General features: G+C 42.7%; 1 protein-coding gene across 1 annotated transcript in view; it reads right to left on the reverse strand.

The window, feature by feature from the left end:
• Positions 1-24,685, reverse strand: part of CDC20B (cell division cycle 20B) — a 52,560-nt gene that overhangs the window by 7,873 nt on the left and 20,002 nt on the right. Inside the window, exons 3-10 of the mRNA XM_073346180.1 lie at positions 18,140-18,365; positions 16,960-16,962; positions 16,303-16,430; positions 12,474-12,573; positions 6,364-6,483; positions 4,371-4,567; positions 3,364-3,458; positions 606-834 (exon numbers count right to left, since the gene is read on the reverse strand). Of these exons, the coding sequence (XP_073202281.1) occupies positions 606-834; positions 3,364-3,458; positions 4,371-4,567; positions 6,364-6,483; positions 12,474-12,573; positions 16,303-16,430; positions 16,960-16,962; positions 18,140-18,365 (1,098 nt within the window). The remainder of the gene's footprint in view (positions 1-605; positions 835-3,363; positions 3,459-4,370; positions 4,568-6,363; positions 6,484-12,473; positions 12,574-16,302; positions 16,431-16,959; positions 16,963-18,139; positions 18,366-24,685) is intronic.

Here is a 24,685-nt window from a genome sequence, read left to right on the forward strand (position 1 = left end):
GGAATTCATTTGCAAATTGGATACAATTAACTTAGGCTTGAATAGAGACTGGGAGTGGCTAAGTCATTATGCAAGGTAACCTATTTCCCCTTGTTTTCCAACCCCGCCCCTCCTTCCTCAGACGTTCTTGTTAAACCCTGGATTTGTGCTGGAAATGGCCCACCTTGATTATCATACACATTGTAAGGAGAGTGATCACTTTAGATAAGCTACTACCAGCAGGAGAGTGGGGTGGGGGGAGGTATTTTTTCATGCTTTGTGTGTATAAAAAGATCTTCTACACTTTCCACAGTATGCATCCGATGAAGTGAGCTGTAGTTCACGAAAGCTTATGCTCAAATAAATTGGTTAGTCTCTAAGGTGCCACAAGTACTCCTTTTCTTTCTGTTAAGCTTGAAACCCACGGTGGTATAATACCACATTACAAAATTCACTTTAAATAAAATAAAAGGCTACACTATTTTATCTTGACAGCCTTTTATTCAGGTCATAGTTTTACTGCATCAGCAATAATACTGCATGGAAATATGTTTAGAAAAATATCTATTCTCTCTGTTAAATGTACTATATGTGAAATAAAATAATAGAGCAGTTTTCCTTTGTACCTTTACTGCTGAGGCATGGGGTATGGCTTTCAATGGCTTGCAATGCACTGTTGCACCGGGGTCATTAGGCCAGATATTCAATAGACCATCACTGGACCCACTTGCCAGCAGCTTGTTGTTTGTGGACCATTTCAGGCTGCAAATACTCTGCTTGTTATGGCAAAGGGTCCCTACATGGTGCTGAGCAATCCGAACATCATGATGATGAATTAATCCTAGTCTTGAACCACTGTAGATGACAGGAGACAGCATCATTTAGCAAGATAGAGCTCAGATATGTTTGCAAATTCACAAGTCTTCTGTGGCTTCAGAAGCAGAACACAACAATGGGGGAGGGGGATCATGTATGTCAAATACAGTAACAAGGTGACAAATCAAAGGCAAAACAAGCCAGTGTCAAAAGCGAACTCAAGTTGTAGTGCTGCCATACAATGGAACAGGGAAAAGTGGATGCCCAGCCCAGGTCAGGGAGATTAATTGTTCTCCATTACACATTGCACTTAACTGAAGAGATAGTCTAGTGTATGTTACCAATTTCCACCTATAAACAATTCAATTCAATCACTTCCATCATCCCTAAGAAAAGCACTCAGCCATTTTTTCTGTATTGTGAAATACTTCATAGAATATCAGGGTTGGAAGGGACCTCAGGAGGTCATCTAGCCCAACCCCCTGCTTAAAGCAGGACCAATCCCCAATTTTTGCCCCAGATCCATAAATGGCCCCCTCTAGGACTGAACTCACAACCCTGGATTTAGCAGGCCAATCCTCAAACCATATGTTGCAAGGTCAATTGTGACTTTGCCATGACTCCCAGCTAAGGGGCAGTACATAGTTGCATAGCCTGGGGAACACATCAGGAACCAGACCTTGACTCACAGAGTCACCATCAGGTCGCAGGTTCCCCAGCTCCTGCAGGGTGAGAGGTAATCTGTACCAACCACAAACCTGGCTCCATTTACTTTCCCTGCCATGCTGGCTCAGCTGCACTGACTGGCATTTTGGGGAATGGATCCAAGGCTGCACCCTCTCCTGAACCCTGATATATCCTCCTATAGGAAGGCAAGTAATGGCCCCCAGGGGACTAAGGGGGCTCCCTTACTACCCTGGGAGCATAGCCAGGGTCACAGTCTGGTTCTTGGTGGCATGGTTATTATACAGCACAAAAACATCAGGCAAATTAATAATATTTTAAAATGTCTTGCTGCTGATAACATTCTCTACGCAGCAAAGGACTCCAGCAAATCAGTGGCAAAATGAGAGATCCTTCCATAGGTCATTCATAAATTCATTCTGACCAGACTGGGAAAACTACCATCTAGATTAATAATAACTTTCCTTACTTGGTAAAGCCAGGCATCTGACATTACTACAAGAAGATCTGGTCTATATAATAATTACAGCAAACTATCCCATAGAGTAAATTGTCATAGCCCCTTTGTGCTGAGCTTTTCTTTCAAGACAGGCTTTTATTCTTAGGTTGTTCATATGCAAGTCAAGTATCACTTTGACTTGTAGCCTCTTGTTAACATAAATGCAAAAAGGAATGAGTGATTTGTAAGGTAAAGAGAGTGTTTCATTAGCCTGTGTTATATTGACATACTAAATTCTTGAAATTAATGAAGCACCCAAATGCCTGAATAGATTCCAACAAGATAAGCTAAAGTGGTGGCTTAAGTACACGGCTACAAAATGGCAGATTTCTGTTTATTGTGGGTTTGGGGTGATACCTTCTTCTGGATACTTTAAGGGGAATTAGAAGACCGCTAATTCATTAATATTCTATGGAATGATACTGGCTCCACAGGGCAAATTTGGGTAGCATATGTCAAGTCTCATCACATGGTATGCAGGGTGTATGTCATCATGCACAAAGATTTCCTTATATGTGAGGACCTGCAATGGCATGGAGAATTTGCTAAGAAATGATAAGTAGAGCATTCGTAGATTAATTTTAACCCTCAGAAACGGATCAATTTGTTAGTGTTTGTTCATATGCGCATTGTTGAATCTTACTGTCATTTTCTGTTCAGATAGATTTGTAACCTATTGGTTTCTGTTTCATCTGTCTCATATGGCAAAGTTCAAATGCAAACTGAAACTAGTGAATATTGTGTAGGTAGGCTATCTAGCAGATGTATTACAATCAACTGTCACACAAAGTGAAACCACAAAACTCTCCAGAAATGTGTCACTGTCCAGAGATAGTAAAAAGTTTTATTTTGAGTTTTACTGTAAGGTTCAAGGCTGTAAACCAAGTATGAATGAAACACAGCTTTTGTTTCTGTTTATAACCCAAATTATCAGAATTTCACATGGCTTTGAAATGGAAGCTTTACAAAGCAGAGAATATAACACCAAATATAATTACAATTTTTGGCAGGTCTCTCATCAGCCCTACAAGTCTTTGAGAAAATGAATTGGGAACATAAAGAGAAGTGGATTGTAAATCCATAATGGCTGAGGAAAATATGTTTGATTTACCTCAACCCCTGTACTGAAATAGTGCTTAGATACAAAGTGTTAGGCAATTGGGATTAAATTTACCCCTGTGCGGAGGGCCAGCAAATCGTCTAACAATCATTTATTTGTCACTTGAGTCCTCAAAATGGGACCTATGTGGTGGATAGGCATTGTGCTGGCCTTCTGCATAAGGGTGAATTTCACCTCATGAGACCATGATAGGTAGGCAGATAGGTAAACAGCATAGGAAAAAGCTGTGGGACAAAGCATCCTATGAATATATTGAACTGCTCACCTGCTAAGTATATAATGATTCCAGCTCATGGCTCCCACCACAGACAGGTGGCCAAACATGTTTCTCAACCTCTTTTTGGTTTCAATGTCCCATAACTGACAAAACAAAACACAAAATACAATTCTAAAATCAAGTAAAAAAAGATTTTTTTTACTGCCATGCCTCTTCCACCATTCAGTTTTAATTTGACATGATGCTGATGGTCAAGAGCTCAATCCTGAAAACCATTCTTCACACAAAGACTTCAGTTTTGGGCTCTCCGGCCAACACTTCCACACTTGGGTTCCTAAATCACTACTCCCAAAGTAGTGCAGCTACTCACCACCTCTGAAAATTCAGCCATTAATTTAGGTGTCGATATCTAGAAATCCACACTTGAAAATGTTGTCTAATGTGCTCTTTCAATTACTGATTTTCAAGCCCGTAGGGCTGGCTCTCCTGGCTTATCCCTTTCATCTGACAGTGTCAGCCAGGTGTTCCCCAAGATCTCTGGATAACTGGGGTGTACTGTATCAGGAGTTCTATACATATAGGGACAGCAGAATATTGAGGGCAAGATCTGCTCTGTGGATCCGATAGGAGAATTTTGCCCGGGGTTCTAATTGCAAATGTCATCAAAGCAGACATCACAGGGCAATCTATTAGAAAGTCATGGTAAAAAAAGTATGCACCCTGGAGAAAATAATTGTGTGGAGAGGTTCCAACTCATGGCTGCAAAATCTCTAGAGGCCCTTGGGTGACTGAATCATTTACCCAGCTACAAGTTCTTACGTGGCTCTCGGAGCTCCATTACCTTTAGGTAATGGTGGGTAATACCAAGGCATTTAGTGAGGTGCAGCACTGCTTAAGGAGATGCTATAAATCTCTCTCCAACAGAGATTTTCTGAATTTTATATGGTTCACTACTCATAACTTTTTATTAATAAAAAGAATCTATGTGATGTGAATTGTCTTGTGGCCACTTTATCTAAACAGAAAAAAGGATCTAAAAGTAAGGTATCCAGTACTTGCACTTCTCCATCACTGGTGCCAACTGCAAGGCAAGTTCCTTCTTTTATCCAGGCTACAGAAGAAATATATTTTAAACTGGAGTTTAAATTAACTCTTTCAGTGCTTCGGTGGGTTTCCCCATTCCAAATGTGGGCAGCAGATCCTAGAGCAATGGCAATGAGATTTTCCTGGTTCCAGTCCAGGATGTTTAGATCTAGAAGAAAATTAGTTAAAATTACTAATAAGCCTGTAAGGGGATAGTTTTTAATTATGCAGGTTATTATTCAATTGGGACACTAAAGAGAAAGAACCAAATGAATCAAGTTACTCTAATAGTGCCAGGATCCTTCCCATGTCCACCTTTGTGAATGAGTACAAGATGTTATTTTCCCAGATTCATAGTTAGTACACCAAACATGATTCCACTTAAGCCTTTGCTTGCAGGCTATTATTAAATATATATATATTACAGTAGTATCCAAAGGCCCCACTGTGCTGGGCACTGTACAATCACAGAAAGAAAAAATCCCTACCTGAAAGGATTATAATCCTTCCCTTATTTTGTAGGCATCAGGGCTAATCCTGAAGTTTACCCTGCACACACTATAAAAACAAGAATCAGACAAAGAGCTGCATCCTCAGCTCCAGAGTTCGGGTCAGGAGTGGGCAGGCAAAGATGGCGCCAGGCAATATTTCCACATCTTGTGATACCGTGATGGTCAGGAGCTGCTTTAACTTTCATTGACTGGTACACTGGTAAGTCAGATCTCTACATACCTTGGCCAGACCCTCAAAACATTACCTATACCAGGAAGGACTAATGTAGCATTGGCTACACTCTAGGTCTGATGTTATACTCTACAGCAGGTTACACCGGCCAAGGATTCCCTCCACTTACTGGGGAATTCTCATCTGCCTGTTTAGCACAACTCTAAGGTCATTTTGCATTGCTCCAGCAGCATGGAGTGACCTTACTGTAGGGCGGGATCTTGCTTAATATTTTCATAACAAAGCTGTTACCCTTTAGAATTATTAAATCTGTCATTCCTTTACTTTGCCTGTAAACCAAATTGCTGCCATCAAAAATGAATATAAACCAACACTAATAAGGAATCATTTGCAGGAACAGAGCTGTGCTGATGCTGCACTCTCAGAGAGCAGACAGCTTGAGTGAAATAAGTGTAAATAACCAGGGTAGAATCCCAAACTCAATTTATGCATCAGCAAAATTGTGCACATTCACAGATACAAGTGAACTTGTCTAATACACATATGCAAATGTTTTCATGTTAATCCACAAAAAAATGCAGCGACAAGATAGTTTGCAAGTGGAAGCTCTAACACTTGCGTGTTCATGATTGTTAGAATTTTTAAAGTGATTGCCCAGGTATTTGCAGGTGGAGAGTGCAAGCAAATTTACATTCCTGTGTAATTTTGCATGTGCACTACTAAAGATCAGCTAAAGGCCTGGGAGAAAAATTGCCCCAAAATGTATATATCATATAAACAGCAAACTACCTCCGTTAAATCTCAGAATACAACCAGATTTCAAGTTTTGCCCAATAGAGGGACTGGCCCATAGGTAAACTGCTATGAGCCCAAGAATAACACCTATTCTGCACTTGACTTTATTAAGTGGGGATGATAGTACTTATCCCCTTTGTAAATACTTTGAGATTTACAGATGAAAAGCAGTATATAAGAACTAGGTATTATTATAATTACTACAACTACAGAGGTATTACCCATGGAGACTATAATTCCCAGCATGCAGTCTGCTCCATTTTCATCCAAGCAGCCTGAAATTACATATTAGGACCTATAGTTTTCACAGGCTGCACTCCTGTAAGAAAAATGAGATTACCCATAGGCCTCACTGTAGAACTCCATGGACCACATCTGGTGTAAGGGCCACACTTCAGCTACCCATCTTAAGACATAAAATACAAAAGTTCCCACTCTCCTACAAAATTCAACCACCCAAGTAATGAAAGAGAATAAAAAACTTACAGTAATCATTGCGTAAGCCAGTAATATGAAGCCTGACCTCTGGGACAAATGGTATGAAAGATTCGGTATTAGTGGAAACTCTGTGAGCAGTAAATTCATTATTCACTCCATTCTGGCAGCCTGCGTTTAAAGATTCAAAGTATGTGATTCACTCATTAAAATTGCCACTAGTTTTCCTCAGACAATAGTTGTTTTATTCATGGTTCCTATGAGGCCAGAGAAAACCCAGGCATAAATTACAGCACCCTGAGGGTGCTCTAATTTACAGTGGGGGCTGGCCACACACCCAGCCAGGGCCAAAATATTAGATGTAAATATTAAGTGTAGATTAAAGCCTCCACCCTGTTCATCCCCTCATGAAGTGTACCTGAGCCAGAATAAAGCATCCTGTTATATTCCATTTCAATTATATCAAAGGCCAGCGTGAAACAAATTTAGTAGGGCTGTCAAGCAATTAAAAAAATTAACCGCAATTAATCACGCGATTAAACAATAATACAATACCATTTATTTAAATATTTTGGATGTTTTCTACATTTTCAAATATATTGATTTTAATTACAAAACAGAATACAAAGTGTGCAGTGCTCAATTTATATTTATTTTTTATTACAAGTATTTGCACTGTAAAAAAACAAAAGAAATAGTATTTTTCAATTCACCTAATACAAGTACTGTAGTGCAATCTCTACCATGAAAGTTGAACTTACAAATGTAGAATTAGGAACAAAAAAAATAACTGCATTCAAAAATAAAAAAACGTAAAACTTTAGAGCCCACAAGTCCACTCAGTCCTACATCTTGTTCAGCCAATAGCTCAGACAAACAAGTTTGTTTACATTTGCAGGAGATAACGCTGCCCACTTCTTATGTACAATGTCACCTGAAAGTGAGAACAGGCAGTCCCATGGCACTGTTGTAGCCAGCACTGCAAGATATTTATGTACCAGATGCCCTAAAGATTCATAAGTCCATTCATGCTTCAACCACCATTCCAGGGGACATGCGTCCATGCCAATGACAGCTTCTGCTTGATAACAATCCAAAGCAGTGCGGACCAATGCATGTTCATTTTAATCCTCTGAGTCAGATGCCACCAGCAGAAGTTTGATTTTCTTTTTTGGTGGTTCACATTCTGTAGTTTCCACATCTGAGTATTGCTCTTTTAAGACTTCTGAAAGCATGCTCCGCACCCCATCCCACTCAGATTTTGGAAGGCACTTCAGATTCTTAAAGCTTGGATCAAGTGCTGTAGCTATCTTTAGAAATCTCACATTGATACCTTCTTTGTGTTTTGTCAAATCTGCAGTGAAAGTGTTCTTAAAATGAACAACATGTGCTGGGTCATCATCCGAGACTGCTATAACATGAAATATATGGCAGAATGTGGGTAAAACAGAGCAGGGGGACATACAATTCTCCCCCAAGGAGTTCAGTCAAAAATTGAATTAACGTATTATTTTTTTAAACAAGCGTCATCAGCATAGAAGCATGTCCTCTGGAATGGTGGCCAAAGCATGAAGGGGCATACGACTATCTAACATATCTGGCACATAGATACATTGCAATGCCAGCTACAGAAGTGCCATGCAAATGCCTGTTCTCCATTTCTGGTGACATTGTTAATAAAAAGAGGGCAACATTATCGCCTGTAAATGTAAACAAACTTGTTTGTCTCAGCCATTGGCTGAATGAGAAGTAGGACTGAGCGGACTTGTAGGCTCTGAAGTTTTACATTGTTTTGTTTTTGAGTGCAGATATGTAACAAAAAAATCTACATTTGTCAATTGCTCTTTCACGACAAAGAGATTGCACTACAGTACTTGTATGAGGTGAATTGAAAACTATTTCTTTTATCATTTTTACAGTGCAAATATTTGTAATAAAAAACAATATATACTTCAATTTCAATTACAACTCAGAATACAATATATATGAAAATGTACAAAAATATCCAAAATATTAAATAAATTTCAATTGGTATTCTATTGTTTAACAGTGCAATTAAAATTGCGATTAATCGCGATTAATTTTTTAAATTGTGAATAATTTTTTTTAGTTAATCGCATGAGTTAACTGCAATTAATCGACAGCCCTAAAATTTAGCCTTGCCTTTTTCTCCTGCTTTAGTTCTCTGTTAAAAGGTCTTTAACTTTCAAAGGCTTCTTAGATGCTCAGTCACCTCAAAATCCCCAAATGAAGTGGTTAATTCATTCTCTAAATATTTGCTGCTATTTGGTTTTAAGTTCCCATCAAAAGAGTCCCCCCAATACAAAACCACAGGAAAAGACTTTTCACATCAGGCCTGCCTTTGATGTCTTTGATCACTCCATTTTAGGTATGTGATGAGGAAGAAGTGAGAAACAGAAAAAAAACAGCAGAAAAACACAAGTATGAGCAAGCAGAACCGTCAGCCTTGTGGTCACTGTCTGCGTTTTGATGCAAAGACCCCACGTCCTGTAGAAAAGAGCTATGTAATTAGCAACAAGATTTTATTTTCTTGTTACACTTCAGAAATTATCTTGCAGCAGCATGATGGGCATTCGCATCTGTGCACCTTCCTTGTGCCATTTTGAAACCCCCCTTTACAAGGAATATTTTTGTCAAATTCTTTAGATAAAGATATTCAGAATGAATAAGGAATGCTCCAGGCATTCTAAGGAAATTGATTTACAAGGATAATTAATGTTCAGCTTTCAAATCAGCAAATGTTGAAGTTTGTCAAGAACAAATCTGTATTATCACATGGCTCTGCAATCTATCACAAAGCTATAACCTCAGTTCATATATACATACACACACCCCCAAACACCATCTGTGAAAGTCATATCTGTCATAAATTGCAGAGCCATATGATAAATGTATTTAACACTCACCTTGGATTACCTAGATTCATAGATGTGAAGGTCAAAAGGGGCCATTAGGATAATCTAATCTGACCTCCTGCATAGTGCAGGCCACAGAACTCACCCAGTGATTGTTGCATCAAGCCCATAACTTTTGGTTGAGCTAGAGCAGATTTTCTAGAAAGTCATCCAGCCTTGTTTTAAAAGTAATGGAGAACCCACACATCCCTAGGTAAATTGTTCCAATGGCTAAATACCTTCACTGCTAAAAATTCTTTTCACCCTACTTTTTTGTACTTCTCTCAACTTGGACAGGGAAAACAGGGTAAATGGTTCATTTTTTCTTTTTAGCTGGTTTCACTTTCTAGCTCTCATGCATTAATTCAGTGTTTTGTGTAAATTCTTCAGTGTAGGGGCCATGTCTCTACTTGTTCTGTGCAGAATTTAGCATATTTGGAGGGTTTGCAACCCAAACATTTCCTTGTTTTTTTCAGTCGCTTCAGGGCAAGATTTAAATCCAAACTGCCAGTTTTCCTTCCATGTTTATAGAGAGATTTCATAAAATCTTTTAATACATTTCATGAAAAATTCCACAAAGCTGATTGTCAGGCTCAAATCGCTTGACTCTAAGCCATTTTCACTGTATTTGTGTTTCTGAAAACCCTTTAATATTTCCACTGGAATCTGTAAGTGAAGTGTGATTGTGGGAAATGCAGGGTTTAGAGCCATACTTGAGGATTCATCTTAAAGACTTTTCTTTGTTTTCTTAAACTTACATATGAAGTTAAGACTAAGCCAGTGTTCCTGCAAGGAGCTCTGTACAGAACGCCAGTGGGGCCCATCTGGGCAGAGCTCATTGCAGGATTAGGTTGTAAATTTCCCCAGTTTAGATGCAGCGTATGTGGGTTTCGAGAATTAAGAGCCCTAGACTTTTAACAGATAATTTCCTAATCAATGTGTCTGTGATGAGAGCTTAAGGCTCCTTCGGACGAATCTGCTTTTTCATAAACAACTCTGTTCATGATGCCCTGCTCTATCTCATATTCCTCTCCCCAGGATTTATCCTAGCATTCCAACATCACGGAGCAGGTTCAAACATATGCCATTAAAATAAAAAATCAAACTGCCAGACAAACATTTTCTCCTCTCTCAAATATGGGATTTGCTCCCAGAAAGTGACACTTGTCTTAGACTGAAGGTGAGCAAGAGTCATCCCTGGGCCAGTGACAACTTGTTCAATGCATAAACATGTTGGGACTTTGAAGTCTGATATCCTGTACTCCTGCAAAAGTCACTGGATAAGGGAAATTCCCTCATGCCTAGGGGGACACACAGCACTCACTGCTAACCCTAGACGGGCCCAAAATAACTGACGATAAAGGTGTGACATATGGGTACAGAAAAGTTATTTTAGGTTATTTTTAGGGACCTGTCTGACTCTCTCTCAGCCCACTACAGTTGAACTAGTGACAATTAAGACATCTGGTTTTACAGAGGGAGGAATATAATAAGACAGTCACAATAAAAATTGAAAAGCTCTTTAAAGCATTCCTAAAACAGTTCTTCTGTAGCATATACAGACTATGGTATGGCACAGTTGATTATAAAGGATGGGATGATCAGCATAACGCACTTGTGGTTTCTCTTCTCATGATTAATGTACCCACCCGAAGTGCATTGTGATAAAACCACAGCATTCTAATATATTCCATGTGTGAGTTTTTTACGTCATTGAGCTGCCTGAACCTCATTGCACCCCTTTGTGTTATTTTACAGATGTATTAACAGATTAACATTGACTTGCAGTGAGACTTAGGCTCCTAAATCATTTTTAAAATGGGATTTAAGCCATCTCAATCACTTAGGCCCAGTAGGAGTTATGTGCCTAATCTAGGGGGATTAGCATCTGGGTTTTAGGCTTTGCAAAACTGAGCAGAGCAATTCCTAAATACCTTTAAAAATCTGAGCCCAAGTGCCCATGCCACTTCTGGAAATGGGATTTAGACACCTTTGAAAATTTTACCCTAAGTTACTTACTCAAGATGACATAGCAAGTGTGTAACAGGAATAAAACCTGGCATTCCTGACACTTAGTCCGCTGTTCCATCCACTAGGTAACACTGTTATTAACCACCCAGGGCCTGATTTGTTCTCACACCATTGACTTCATTGGAGTTACTCCTTATTTACACCGGAGTAACTGAGACCAAAACCAGATTCTCAGGGGCAGATTCTCAGAGGCACACATGGTTGCTAAGTGCCTACCTCACATTGACTTTCCATGGGAACTGGGCACCTAGCTACCATTTATGCTTTTAAAAATCTCTCCCCAGTCACCATTGGGCTTAATGCCTAAAGATTTTGGCTACAGACAAACAAGATAAGAAAACTCAGGGTAGCACCTGAGAAGGATGAGCCTCTGACTCTCCTACCTCCCTCTACAATTTGATCCAGCAAGCTAAATATTCACATGCGGCTGCCTAAATTGTGGATTCAAAACTATACACACGTCCGTTAGGAGCTCACATGCCTATATTTTTGCAGGCACATCAGGTTATTGCAGACATAAGTAGCCATTTCTGTGGGCAATTACTAAAGTTCCATAATGACATGTAAAACTGTAGAGGACCAAGGCTTCTTGTCCTTTTCCTGCAGTCACAACATATTTGATCAGGTTTGAAAATTTCTCTCAGACAGTCAGAATACCAAGGAGGATTACCAAAATCTGGGGCCAAGCAATTGCCCACTGCTGTCTACCTAAATGTCTCCATCCCACATATTTAAGCTTCCATATTGAGGGTCCCTGAAAAAAAAATCAGATATTTGAGCCTCTCACTAATTAAAATTAGTGAAGCAGAAACCACAGAGAGGAGGAAATCTTTCTATCCAGCTAGTCTAAAAGAACTCTTGAGAGATATTTCTGTTGCTTTGACTCATAATTAAGGCCAGTAGCTATGGAGCATTCAGCTGATCAGCATGGCTATTAGTATCTGTGCAGTCTGGTACTAAGGGCCAAATCTAAAGCCCATTGAAGTCAATGGAAAGTCTCCCGTTGATTACAAGGGTTTGGATCAGGACCTAACTGCTGAGAATTTGAGATGCGTAGAAATAACTAGACCATCAAAACAAATTAACATTTTTCATAAACAGTAGATAAACAAGACTCATATGATAATCAAAGAATCCTCTTGGTGCCCAAGTAACATCTTATATTGTCCTTATTGCCAAGATATACTAATAGCATTCACTGTCCCAGTAGCATACCTTTCCAAATACACTCAGTGTTTCCACAGATCTTTATACTGTCATTTTCTGGGATGTCAAATCCACCCTCTTGGAGCATTAACAGCTGAGTAAGACATTTCTACAAATATATTCAAATGAAAACATTATTGAGGAGGAATTTTGAAGTATTATGCATGACATCATTATGTGCACATCCATAGCCCCTTCCATCTAAGGCAGAAGTTCTCAATCTTTTTCTTTCTGAGCACCCTCCCCCCAACATGCTATAAAAACTCCACAACCCACCTGTGCCACAATAACTGATTTTCTGCATATAAAAGCCAGTGCTGGCATTAGGGGGTAGCAAGCAGGGCAATTGCCTGGGCCCAATGCTACAGGGGTACCCCATGAAGCTACATTGCTCAGGCTTCGGCTTCAGCCCTGGGTGGCGGGTCTCAGGAATCTGGGTTTCAGCCCCACATGGTGGGGCTTTGGCTTTCTGCCCTGGACCCCAGCGAGTCTAATACTGGCCCTACTTGGAGGCCTCCCTGAAACCTGCTTGAGGCCCTGGACCCGTGGCTCAGAACCACTGATCTAAGGGACTCAACACACTTTACAAACACTCACGAATTAACCGTTACAATATCCCTGTATTATCATCCCCATTTTACAGATGAGGGAACTGAGGTTCAAAGAGGTTGAGTGATTTGGCTCCTGTCAGGCACTGAGTCTGTACCAAAGCGATGCGTAGAATATCAGTCTCTAATCTCCAAACCATGTGCCTTAATCTCAACACCATCCTCCCTCCGTAGAACATCTACTTGCCACCCAAAAGTTCAGATGCTTATCCAAACCTTGTCAAAAACTATCTGAATCTCCTGGTGCTGAAAATCAGGCAGCTAATCTCATGGAAATAGGGTCTTTAATGAGATTTCTGATGCTCCCTGCATTGGGTCTCAGATATAACCAGAAAATGCTAAGCATGTGATAATGGAAAGTAAGTGTGGGGGGAAGGAAACTGTTACTGGAACTTTTTCAGTCTTCAGAAAAGACCTGTTTAAGATTATGGTCAAGATTTGGGCAAAGGCTCAGGCCAGTTCTTATTTGATCCTAACCTCTTCACCTATCCCTGACACCACATTTCTTCTTAATGATGGTAACAAGAGGCCAAAATGTTTATTCATATTGCATTGAATAGTATTATGACAGTTTCTCTGTGGGTTTGTTATGAGGTCAAAGAAATGTTAGTTTGGTCTGTAATATTTTTTTCAGACGGGTGGAAATATAGTTGATGCGTTCACCCACCGCTGAAGATTAACAGCATGTTAGTTAAAAAATGTTTATGAAATCCAATCTCTCCAAATGGGCAAAATGCTGCTCTTCTTCTAAATCCTACTTTAATAATTACAAGAAATGTCTCACAGACACATCACTGGAAAAGTAATATTTCTTCTTTGCATGTCCCAGAGCTGTTCTGAACCATGACCTCTTTGAGAGGCATTTTATTAATGATTTATACAGACAATTTGGCAAAAAGATAATCAGATTACTTGGATTTGAATGTCTCGGAAACTAGTGCAGACATTTATATGGAAAACATACTATATACATGGGGAAATAATCTTCTGGACCACAAAAGGACCACACATTCACTGGAATGTCCAAGAGACTTTTATTCTTGATTTGCACTACCCCCTTCCACTATCAGGCAGAATGAGCACTATTTATCATCTTAAATGATCATTCATTACTAGGGCTCCGTGTCTGTCACGGAGGTCATGGAAGTCACAGATTTCATGACTTCCTGCGACCTCTGTGACTTCCGCAGCATCCAGTGTGACTGACCCCAGGACCAGCTGCTCAGGTGGCCTCCAGGGAAGCCACGCCAGCCACTGCTGGAGCGGGTCTAGGGGACAGACACTCCACCCACTGACTATATCTTAGCCTTATTCATTACTATACCTGTAGAAAATTATTAGAGCATCCTCCCATATATTTCTAGTCAGCGCTGATCACTGTTTTCTGTTCTTCTTTCAGTATTATAGAAAAGACACCCACACTAACTCTCCTTTGCCGTGACACTTACTAAAAACTTGACAATAGTTTGGCTGCTCGTGTGCTTAGACCAGAGCCTATCATTTATGTTTAAATAATGTTAATGATGTGACACAAACCAATAGAAGCAAAGACATTCAGAGTTAACAACTATGTTCCATCCTTAAAGTGTGGGTATGGTCACAAAAAAGATTATGTGAAAATGGCACATCAGTATTCTTTATTATTATTCATATGTATTATTTATTAAGGTGGACACAACCCTGGAGCACTTTCTGGTAGCCTGGTGCCAAACTGTGGGTATGTATCTGCCTCAGTTTTCCTTAACGGACTTTAGTGAGTTCAACAAGGCTTTTACATAATGAACAGTGCCCCTTCAGGGCTCTAATTCATTTAACCAAAGGTCAAACAGACACACAAGCAAGTCTTCACTGCAAACATCCTAGCCAGTGGGCCAAGTTCGTCTTAATCTACCTGTGCCCACCTGGGTCCATCAACCTCCTCGGTCAAATCTCCTCACCAGTTTGGTCCTCTTGACCCAGGACCCACTCTGGAGTCAGGCCTCTTGCCATGACCTGGGGGAAGGGTTCCTTCTCTGGGCTCAGGGTCAACCTAACGATCAAGCTACTGCAACTCTTTTCCAGAACAGAGTATAGTTCCTCTGCAGTCTGGACCTCCTGCTGCTGTTCTTGCTCCAGGACAAGATCTTCCTAGAGCTTGATGTTTATAGTGCTCCCCTTTCTGAATGTCTTCCTCCTAGGAGCAACTTCCGTAGGTCTCAGGTTACCATCCCCAGGTTTCCCCAGGATTGTTCCTTTTTTTTTGAGGTAGATGTCCTGGGAAATCTGTAAGGATGCTCAGTACACACTGTGAGCTGTCCAGTTTTATGGTCTGTTTTTTGTTCCTTAGAGGCGGCAACCCTAATTAGGTCTCCTTTCCTGGTGAACTCTCTAACCAGCTCCCCTGAGAAGTCCCTTTTCTCAGGAGCTTCTTGTATTCCAGGACCTCCTAACTGGTTAAGGAACACCTGGGTCTAATTAGGGTCATGAGGGCTCAATTAACTGTCACCCTAGGCAATTAATTACTCACTGGTGGATCTGCATTGACTCATTCTCCTTAGCAGATCCTGTCACAGGTAGGCTGGGTTCCTGACCCCTTCAGAGGGCCAGTTACCCTGTGACAATATTGACATGTGAACGGTGCTGTACAAGCCAAAGGGAGAGGCAGTTGCTCCAGCCCCTAGCTATATAACCTTGACTCTTTAGCTCATGCTTTTAGCTCTGGAGATCCCCGGTTCAAACCCCAATGTATCAGTAAAGATGGCAGCCATCACACTGTCACTGACCCAAACAGCTTACAGACTGAGCAAATGAACAACATAAGATTGTACTGAGAGTCCAAGCAGATAGAATTAAGATAGAAGAGAGGGAGAAAGTATAGTTTGTGTTTCATGATGTAGTGATAATTTTTACTGACATGGATCAGCGCCATGTTCTTCATGGGAGAAGTGAGTTTTCAATAAAACTTTAAATGAAGATATTACCCCACTATCCTTATCTCTCTATAGTCTGGAGAAGCAGAGACACATGAATGTAAGTTAACCACAAGTGACAGAGCAATTTTTAATTACACTTATCTAGATGGCTGCTCTGGAGCCTGCTGTTCTTGTCACTGTTTGACGTGTTAAAAAGGTAGAAAATAAGCAGGAGATTCTGGGAAGAGGACAAGGTAACAAAATATGCTAACAATGCAAATATCAGAAAAGGGTTTAATATAAATCCTGTCAACACATATGCAATGTTACATTACTTACCTGCTTCTTTGCAATTTCAGCTCTCCTTTTATTTCTTCCTTGTAAGTAAGTTGTCTCATGACACTTAGCTGTGGCATTAGTAATGACATAAGGTTCGTTGGTAGAATTTTTGATAGGCACCTGAAAACCTTGCAAAAAAGGTTTTAATGGATACATTTCCTTTAAAAAATAAGAGTACGTTTGCCCAATGCTTGTATTGTTCCTTTCCATTATAAAGCAGATTCTTTGGTAACACTAATCCTGAGGGTTGGCCTGATGCTTTGTTAGTAGAACAATGCACTATCACCAACAGAATCCAAATTTTATGTTGATAGCTTGATTCCAGGCTTCATGGCTGGTAGGAGCAGGGCTCTGCACTCAGCCCCAGAGAAAATGTCTCCTAGGAATGTTGGCAAGGATTCCCTGGCTACACACAACTTCACCACTGCCATCAGAAATGGAACGCAGGGATTTCTGCATCATACAGACAAGCTCCTACCATTAAAGCTAAAGAAGGGAGAACTCCTTTTGTTTAAGGGCTTATACCTTCTTTGTGAGCCAGAGACTAGAGTTAGGATCACACTCTTGAGCAACTGTCACATTCCATTCAATAGAGGAAAGTGGCACACATTGCAAGTGTCCCTAACAGTCTTTGGCTGGTAGGAATAGGGTGACAACCCACTCTCTATTTTTAGGAGCAACCTTTATTAGGTGTCTAATGATTTGGATCCTGAATCAGGTAAATATGGATCTCACTTTGTCCCATAACTCAGCCAACTGTGTGCATGCAATGAGTGAATGACTTCCCCATCTGTCCTCGATATTGCTACATATGGGAATCAAATCTCAGGCACCCCAGAAGAAGCAAGGAAACCATGTACCCTTTTCATGGTTGTTCTTTCAATGAGCCAGCACTGAGCTCAGCTGACCCACACAGCCTCAGGTTCTCAGTTAAAGCTACCATAGGTCTGGCCAGTTTACTGCCTGCTCCCTCATAACTCCTCTCTGCCAACACACACAAGGACAGACACAAGCCTGGGTCTCCTCCCAAGTCCCTCTACACACCACACAACCTCTGGGCTGCCAGAGCTGGTCCAAGCCAGGCCAGGAAATGATCACCTCCCTCACCAAGAAACCAGCTTACAGACTGAGCATCAGCATTCCAGGCAATCTCAGCTGGTGTAAAACCATTGAAGGTATTGTTACAAACCAGTGCATCTTAGAGCACTCAGCCCCCATCTACCCACAGGACCAGGGGCCCAAAGTGGTCCTACACTGAAAGCAACTTGTCTGGACACAAGGATCTGGCTCTTTTTTTCCCTTTGCCTTCCCTGATGTCACCTGTCCCTGCATTACTAGCATGTCATGCCCTATCTATGCTAGGTTGTACATTCCACAGGAAGGGGTCATGGGCCTAATTCTCCTTTTACACCAGTTTAAGAGCAGTATAATTCCACTAAGATGAATTAGACCCTGTGCTTTTATTCTCCCTCTAAAGCTCCTGCACACTTATGCTGCTATGTACAAATGATAATACTCTGCATTTTGCAGTGATGCTGGGAGTACCTTTCCCAGACCTGAACAAGAGCTCTGTGTGGCTTGAAAGCTTGTCTCTCTCTCCAACAGAAGTTGGTCCAATAGAAGATATTACCTTGCTCACCTTGTCTCTCTAATAATAATACTTATCCACTAGGAACTGGACTGACATCAACACATATATCTCAGGTGGGACACTGAACCCACCACTTTTGGTCACTACCAGCTTTGGCCGGATGCAGATTAACTGGGAACTTTAGAGGTCCTTGTGAATCTCCAGAGTGATCCGGTCCCCATGCTGTTTTTCTACCTGCAGACTGACCTGGGATTGTTGAGATCTTTGCAGGAGTCCTTACTAGCTCAGATCCATCAGCTGGAAAGAGATTAAGAGGCTGACACTCTGTGAAAGTTTGCTCAACGTGATTTCTTGCATGTGTCTGCTGCCATCTTGTGATGATAGGGCTACTAGCAACAGGGACTCTGGACGTCAGTTTCTTCACAATGCAACTTTTAAATCTTGAATAGGTGGGCTTTTCTGAATCAGGTATCTATTTAAAAGAGTAGAGAATTTAGCTATAATAATTATGTGATAGGAAGGTTAATGGTTATTAAACCCATGGATTGTCAAACAATCCAAATGACTTAATATAGTGTTGGCACTTATATCATTTTATATATCTGTAGAAAAGCCTTTTCACTGTTAATGCATATGGGCAATCCTGCCTCCCAGCATGTGGCCCATGTAATTGCAGGCTGTGCAGGGGATCTCTCTGGGAGCTGCCTGGAAGGAATTTTTCTTCCCATGACCTGCAGATCTGCAGAGTAGCAGCGCAGCTGTTCTGGGAACACAACTGCAGCCTCTGCAGTGCCTGTGTCTCTGCTCTATGAAGAGAAATGGCTAGTGGATCCAGGTGGTCACAAATCCAAGTGTACTGTCCCTGCTCCTCCCTCAACCCCTCTCAAACTCCCATGGCTATTGGCATGTGGGTGCACATCAGTGCCACTGCTAACAAGGTCCTTCAAATCCACATTAAAGGAGCAAGATTTTCCCCAAAGGACAATACAGCATCACTGGATATAATTCCAAAGCCATCAGAATATAAAGCATACTACTGACATCCAGATCAGGAGAAATACATTGGGTGTGCAATGCTAAGAGAGACCAAAGAGGTAAGTGTGACGATGTGACGCAGCAGGGAGGGGGGAGTGTTGACCTGGGAATGTGCCCTGGGGATGGGAGACCTGAGAGCCTGTAACCTGAGCCAGGAAGGGAAGGGGGAGGTAACACCTCTGCCCAGGAATGTGAAGACAGGCTGCAGGAGAGAGCCTGCTGGGGGGGGTTTAGTTTTCAGTTTGGGCCTGGGTGGAAGAACACAGGGAACCCCAGGGCTGGGGTCTAAGCTCCCTGCTCCCCCAGAAGGACTTGACTGAGGGGTCCTGGGTGTACCCACAAGCTCTGTTTTGGACTGTGTTCCTGTTGTCCAATAAACCTTCTGTTTTACTGGCTGGCTGAGAGTCTCAGTGAATCCCTGGAAGAGGGGTGCAGGGCCTGGACTCCCCCACACTCTGTGACTGTAAGTACAACTAATAAAGCAATAATGGGTCATTTCAACTTCTCGCATATAAACTGGTCACTTCAGGACACAATTTCTTAACACCTTAAATGAAACGTTCATGGATCTGTGACACTGGCAAACTAGATGCCAGCTTATGCCAAGGTCCCCATGCTTCACTTGGATGCTGACAAATACATAGCTGGAATTAGTCAGCCTCACCTGTATATATTACTGTTGTTAAAATACGTATTAAGGTTGTAAAAATGTGCTTAGTGTTTAGACTTTATTGAATGCTTGTAAATTGCTGTATGGATTATAACCCATAGGTGGTGTGTGACTCTTGCATTTGGGGTGGTTGGGCACGAGTGCCAGAAGCTCGCTATAAGTGGGGGGGCCACTGGCACCTGGACTGTGGCCCAATCCCCTACCCACTCCACCCTGAGACCCTGCCCCAGCTTGGCCTCCACTCCTGAGGCCCTTCAGCCCTCTCCTCTCTGCCCCTCCTCTCCGAGCAGTGGGCAGGGGCCTCTTGGGGGAGGGGACGGAGAGAAGCAAGCAGGAGTCTGGGGGAGGGCTTCCGGTGAGAGAGCGGAGAGTAGCGAGTGGCAAGTGGGGAGGCCTCAGGGGTGGTGGCAGAGAAGCTCAAGCAGCGGACATGGGGGGCTTTGGGGAAAGAGGGAGACCAAGGGGAGGCCTTGGGAGGAAGAGGTATGGCACAGGGGTGTAATGGGGGAAGAGGTCAGGGGGGAGTGAGGCCTTGGGGCAGAGCACGGGCAGGTCCACAGTCCAGGTGCCAGTGTCTCCCACACACTTCTCAGGAGCTTCCGCCAGCGGTGCTCCAAAGGCACCGGCTGGCCTCCAAAGAGCGATGCGCCACATCCAGCATTTCTTGCCCCATGTGGGGAGGCTTAGCCTCTCCAAGCCTCTTATACCTGCCACCCATACTTATAACATCTGTATCCCATATTGTAAGTTAATATTTGAGCATTTACACTGTAAGCCTCTGACTGTGACTCTAAAGCTCCAAACCAGAGTGAGATGTTAATTAGTGGGAAATGCTGACCTAAAACAAAAGGTGTGATGTCCTGCCCAACAGAGAAGGCCCAGCAACATCAGACAAATTATTATGGAACATCAGAGGACAAAAGACTTTATTGGTTGCTCTCCCCGCTCATCAAGAGGATAAGTTCAAATGAATTCCTTCCATCAGCTGAAGTGGCAGCTCAGAGAAGAGGGAAAAGAAATAAAAATCCCTGTCTAGAAGAAACTGTATTTCTCTGTTGCTTGGACTCCTAAGGGCAAGATTTTCTAGGCATAAGCAAGAGATCCCCAGTGTTTAGCTGGGTTAGCCCTAAGGGACATATAAAGCTTGCTTATTATAGAAGCTACTACCTTTTGAAACTTATGACTGTAACTCATTTGCATGTGTGTATGTTTATCTGCTTTAATCTTGTGAATAACTCTCTTATTTTGTTTCCCTAGTTAATAAACCATTAGATAGATTATTATAGGATTGACAATAAGTATTGTCTTTGGTGTGAGATCTATGATGCAACTGACCTGGGATAAATGACTGGTCCTTTGGGACTGGGAGTAATTTGAATATTGTTGTGATTTTTGGTGAAAGAGACCATCTACCACAAAGCCAAGCTTACCTGGATGCAAGATAGAGAGTACCCAAGGAGATTGTCTGTGACATGTTAAGGGTCTTATACTGCTTGAGGAGTTTACATTTGATAATTGGCTTGTGAAATCAAAGTATGGAACTCACAACTAGCTTGGGGTTTGTGCCCTGCTTCTTAACAGGCTGCCCTGAAGTTGCTACTCATCCTATTGCAGGACAGTTTGACAGGATCAACTAGTTCTGGAGCACAGAAGAGGAGCAGCTACTCTCATCATAGTACTACATAGCACACAGGTGTTGGTTCACGGTATAACTATCATTGAACCACTAAGTAATAGCAACCACATTATAATTAAGTTCAATACCCTTGTGGGGAGGGATAGTACCAAAATCTAGCACTCAGATATTTAACTTTCAGCAGGGAGATTTTTAAAAGTAATTATGCTAGTTGCAAAGCACCTGAAATAAGGAAATTAAAATTCTTAAACTCTGCATGGAAGCTACAGAGTCAGAGAAGATATGTATAGCACTAAACACAAAAGAAAACAGTAAGCAAAAAGAAAAAAAGCATGATGAAATGGCAAGGTACGGAGCTTTTCCAAGTCAATCAAGCACCCTTCAAAAAATGGAAATCTAGCCCAAATAAAATCAATAGATACAGGCTGTGCCGCTGCAGCACTGTAAGTGAACACATACCCTTAGATTCTTATATAGCCCTGGTCTACACTAGGACTTTAGGTCAAATTTAGCAGCATTAAATCGATGTAAACCTGCACCCGTCCACACGATGAAGCCCTTTATTTCGACTTAAAGGGCTCTTAAAATCGATTTCCTTACTCCACCCCTGACAAGTGGATTAGCGCTTAAATCGGCCTTGCCGGCTCGAATTTGGGGTACTGTGGACACAATTCGACAGTATTGGCCTCCGGGAGCTATCCCAGAGTGCTCCATTGTGACCGCTCTGGACAGCACTCAACTCAGATGCACTGGCCAGGTAGACAGGAAAAGAACCGCGAACTTTTGAATCTCATTTCCTGTTTGGCCAGCGTGGCAAGCTGCAGGTGACCATGCAGAGCTCATCAGCACAGGTGACCATGATGGAGTCCCAGAATCGCAAAAGAGCTCCAGCATGGACCGAACGGGAGGTACGGGATCTGATCGCTGTATGGGGAGAGGAATCCGTGCTATCAGAACTCCGTTCCAGTTTTCGAAATGCCAAAACATTTGTCAAAATCTCCCAGGGCATGAAGGACAGAGGCCATAACAGGGACCCGAAGCAGTGCCGCGTGAAACTGAAGGAGCTGAGGCAAGCCTACCAGAAAACCAGAGAGGCGAACGGCCGCTCCGGGTCAGAGCCCCAAACATGCCACTTCTATGATGAGCTGCATGCCATTTTAGAGGGTTCAGCCACCACTACCCCAGCCCTGTTGTTTGACTCCTTCAATGGAGATGGAGGCAATACGGAAGCAGGTTTTGGGGACGAAGAAGATGATGAGGAGGAGTAGGTTGTAGATAGATCACAGCAAGCAAGCGGAGAAACCAGTTTTCCCGACAGCCAGGAACTGTTTCTCACCCTGGACCTGGAGCCAGTACCCCCCGAACCCACCCAAGGCTGCCTCCTGGACCCAGCCGGCGGAGAAGGGACCTCCGGTGAGTGTACCTTTTAAAATACTATACATGGTTTAAAAACAAGCATGTGAAAGGATTACTTTGCCCTGGCATTCGCGGCTCTCCTGGATGTACTCCCAAAGCCTTTGCAAAAGGTTTCTGGGGAGGGCAGCCTTATTGCGTCCTTCATGGTAGGACACTTTACCACTCCAGGCCAGTAACACGTACTCGGGAATCATTGTACAACAAAGCATTGCAGTGTATGTTTGCTGGCGTTCAAACAACATCCGTTCTTTATCTCTCTGTGTTATCCTCAGGAGAGTGAGATATAATTCATGGTCACCTGGTTGAAATAGAGTGCTTTTCTTCAGGGGACACTCAGAGGAGCCCATTCCTGCTGGGCTGTTTGCCTGTGGCTAAACAGAAATGTTCCCTGCTGTTAGCCACAGGGAGGGGGGAGGGTTGAGGGGGTAGCCACCTGGTGGGGGGAGGCAAAATGCGACCTTGTAACGAAAGCACATGTGCTATGTATGTAATGTTAACAGCAAGGTTTACCATGAAAGAGTGTAGCCACTGTTTTGTAAAATGTGTCTTTTTAAATACTGCTGTCCCTTTGTTTTTCTCCACCAGCTGCATGTGTTTCAATGATCACAGGATCTTCTCCTTCCCAGAAGCTAGTGAAGCTTAGAAAGAAAAAAAAACGCACTCGAGATGAAATGTTCTCCGAGCTCATGCTGTCCTCCCACACTGACAGAGCACAGACGAATGCGTGGAGGCAAATAATGTCAGAGTGCAGGAAAGTACAAAATGACCGGGAGGAGAGGTGGTGGGCTGAAGAGAGTAAGTGGCGGGCTGAAAAGAGTAAGTGGCGGGTTGAAGACAGGGCTGAAGCTCAAATGTGGCGGCAGCGTGATGAGAGGAGGCAGGATTCAATGCTGAGGCTGCTGGAGGACCAAACCAGTATGCTCCAGTGTATGGTTGAGCTGCAGCAAAGGCAGCTGGAGCACAGACTGCCACTACAGCCCCTGTGTAACCAACCGCCCTCCTCCCCAAGTTCCATAGCCTCCACACCCAGATGCCCAAGAACGCGGTGGGGGGGCCACCGGCCAACCAGCCACTCTGCCACAGAGGATTGCCCAAAAAAAAGAAGGCTGGCATTCAATAAATTTTAAAGTTGTAAACTTTTAAAGTGCTGTGTGGCATTTTCCTTCCCTCCTCCACCACCCCTCCTGGGCTACCTTGGTAGTCATCCCCCTATTTGTGTGATGAATGAATAAAGAATGCATGAATGTGAAGCAACAATGACTTTATTGCCTCTGCAAGCGGTGATTGAAGGGAGGAGGGGAGGGTGGTTAGCTTACAGGGAAGTAGAGTGAACCAAGGGGCGGGGGGTTTCATCAAGGAGAAACAAACAGAACTTTCACACCGTAGCCTGGCCAGTCACGAAACTGGTTTTCAAAGCTTCTCTGATGCGTACCGCGCCCTCCTGTGCTCTTCTAACCGCCCTGGTGTCTGGCTGCGCGTAACCAGCAGCCAGGCGATTTGCCTCAACCTCCCACCCCACCATAAACGTCTCCCCCTTACTCTCACAGATATTGTGGAGCACACAGCAAGCAGTAATAACAGTGGGAATATTGGTTTCGCTGAGGTCTAAGCGAGTCAGTAAACTGCGCCAGCGCGCTTTTAAACGTCCAAATGCACATTCTACCACCATTCTGCACTTGCTCAGCCTGTAGTTGAACAGCTCCTGACTACTGTCCAGGCTGCCTGTGTACGGCTTCATGAGCCATGGCATTAAGGGGTAGGCTGGGTCCCCAAGGATACATATAGGCATTTCAACATCCCCAACAGTTATTTTCTGGTCTGGGAATAAAGTCCCTTCCTGCAGCTTTTGAAACAGACCAGAGTTCCTGAAGATGCGAGCGTCATGTACCTTTCCCGGCCATCCCACGTTGATGTTGGTGAAACGTCCCTTGTGATCCACCAGAGTTTGCAGCACTATTGAAAAGTACCCCTTGCGGTTTATGTACTTGGCGGCTTGGTGCTCCGGTGCCAAGATAGGGATATGGGTTCCGTCTAT

This window comes from Lepidochelys kempii, chromosome 5, assembly GCF_965140285.1.
Source record: "Lepidochelys kempii isolate rLepKem1 chromosome 5, rLepKem1.hap1, whole genome shotgun sequence".
NCBI classification, from domain to species: domain Eukaryota; kingdom Metazoa; phylum Chordata; order Testudines; family Cheloniidae; genus Lepidochelys; species Lepidochelys kempii.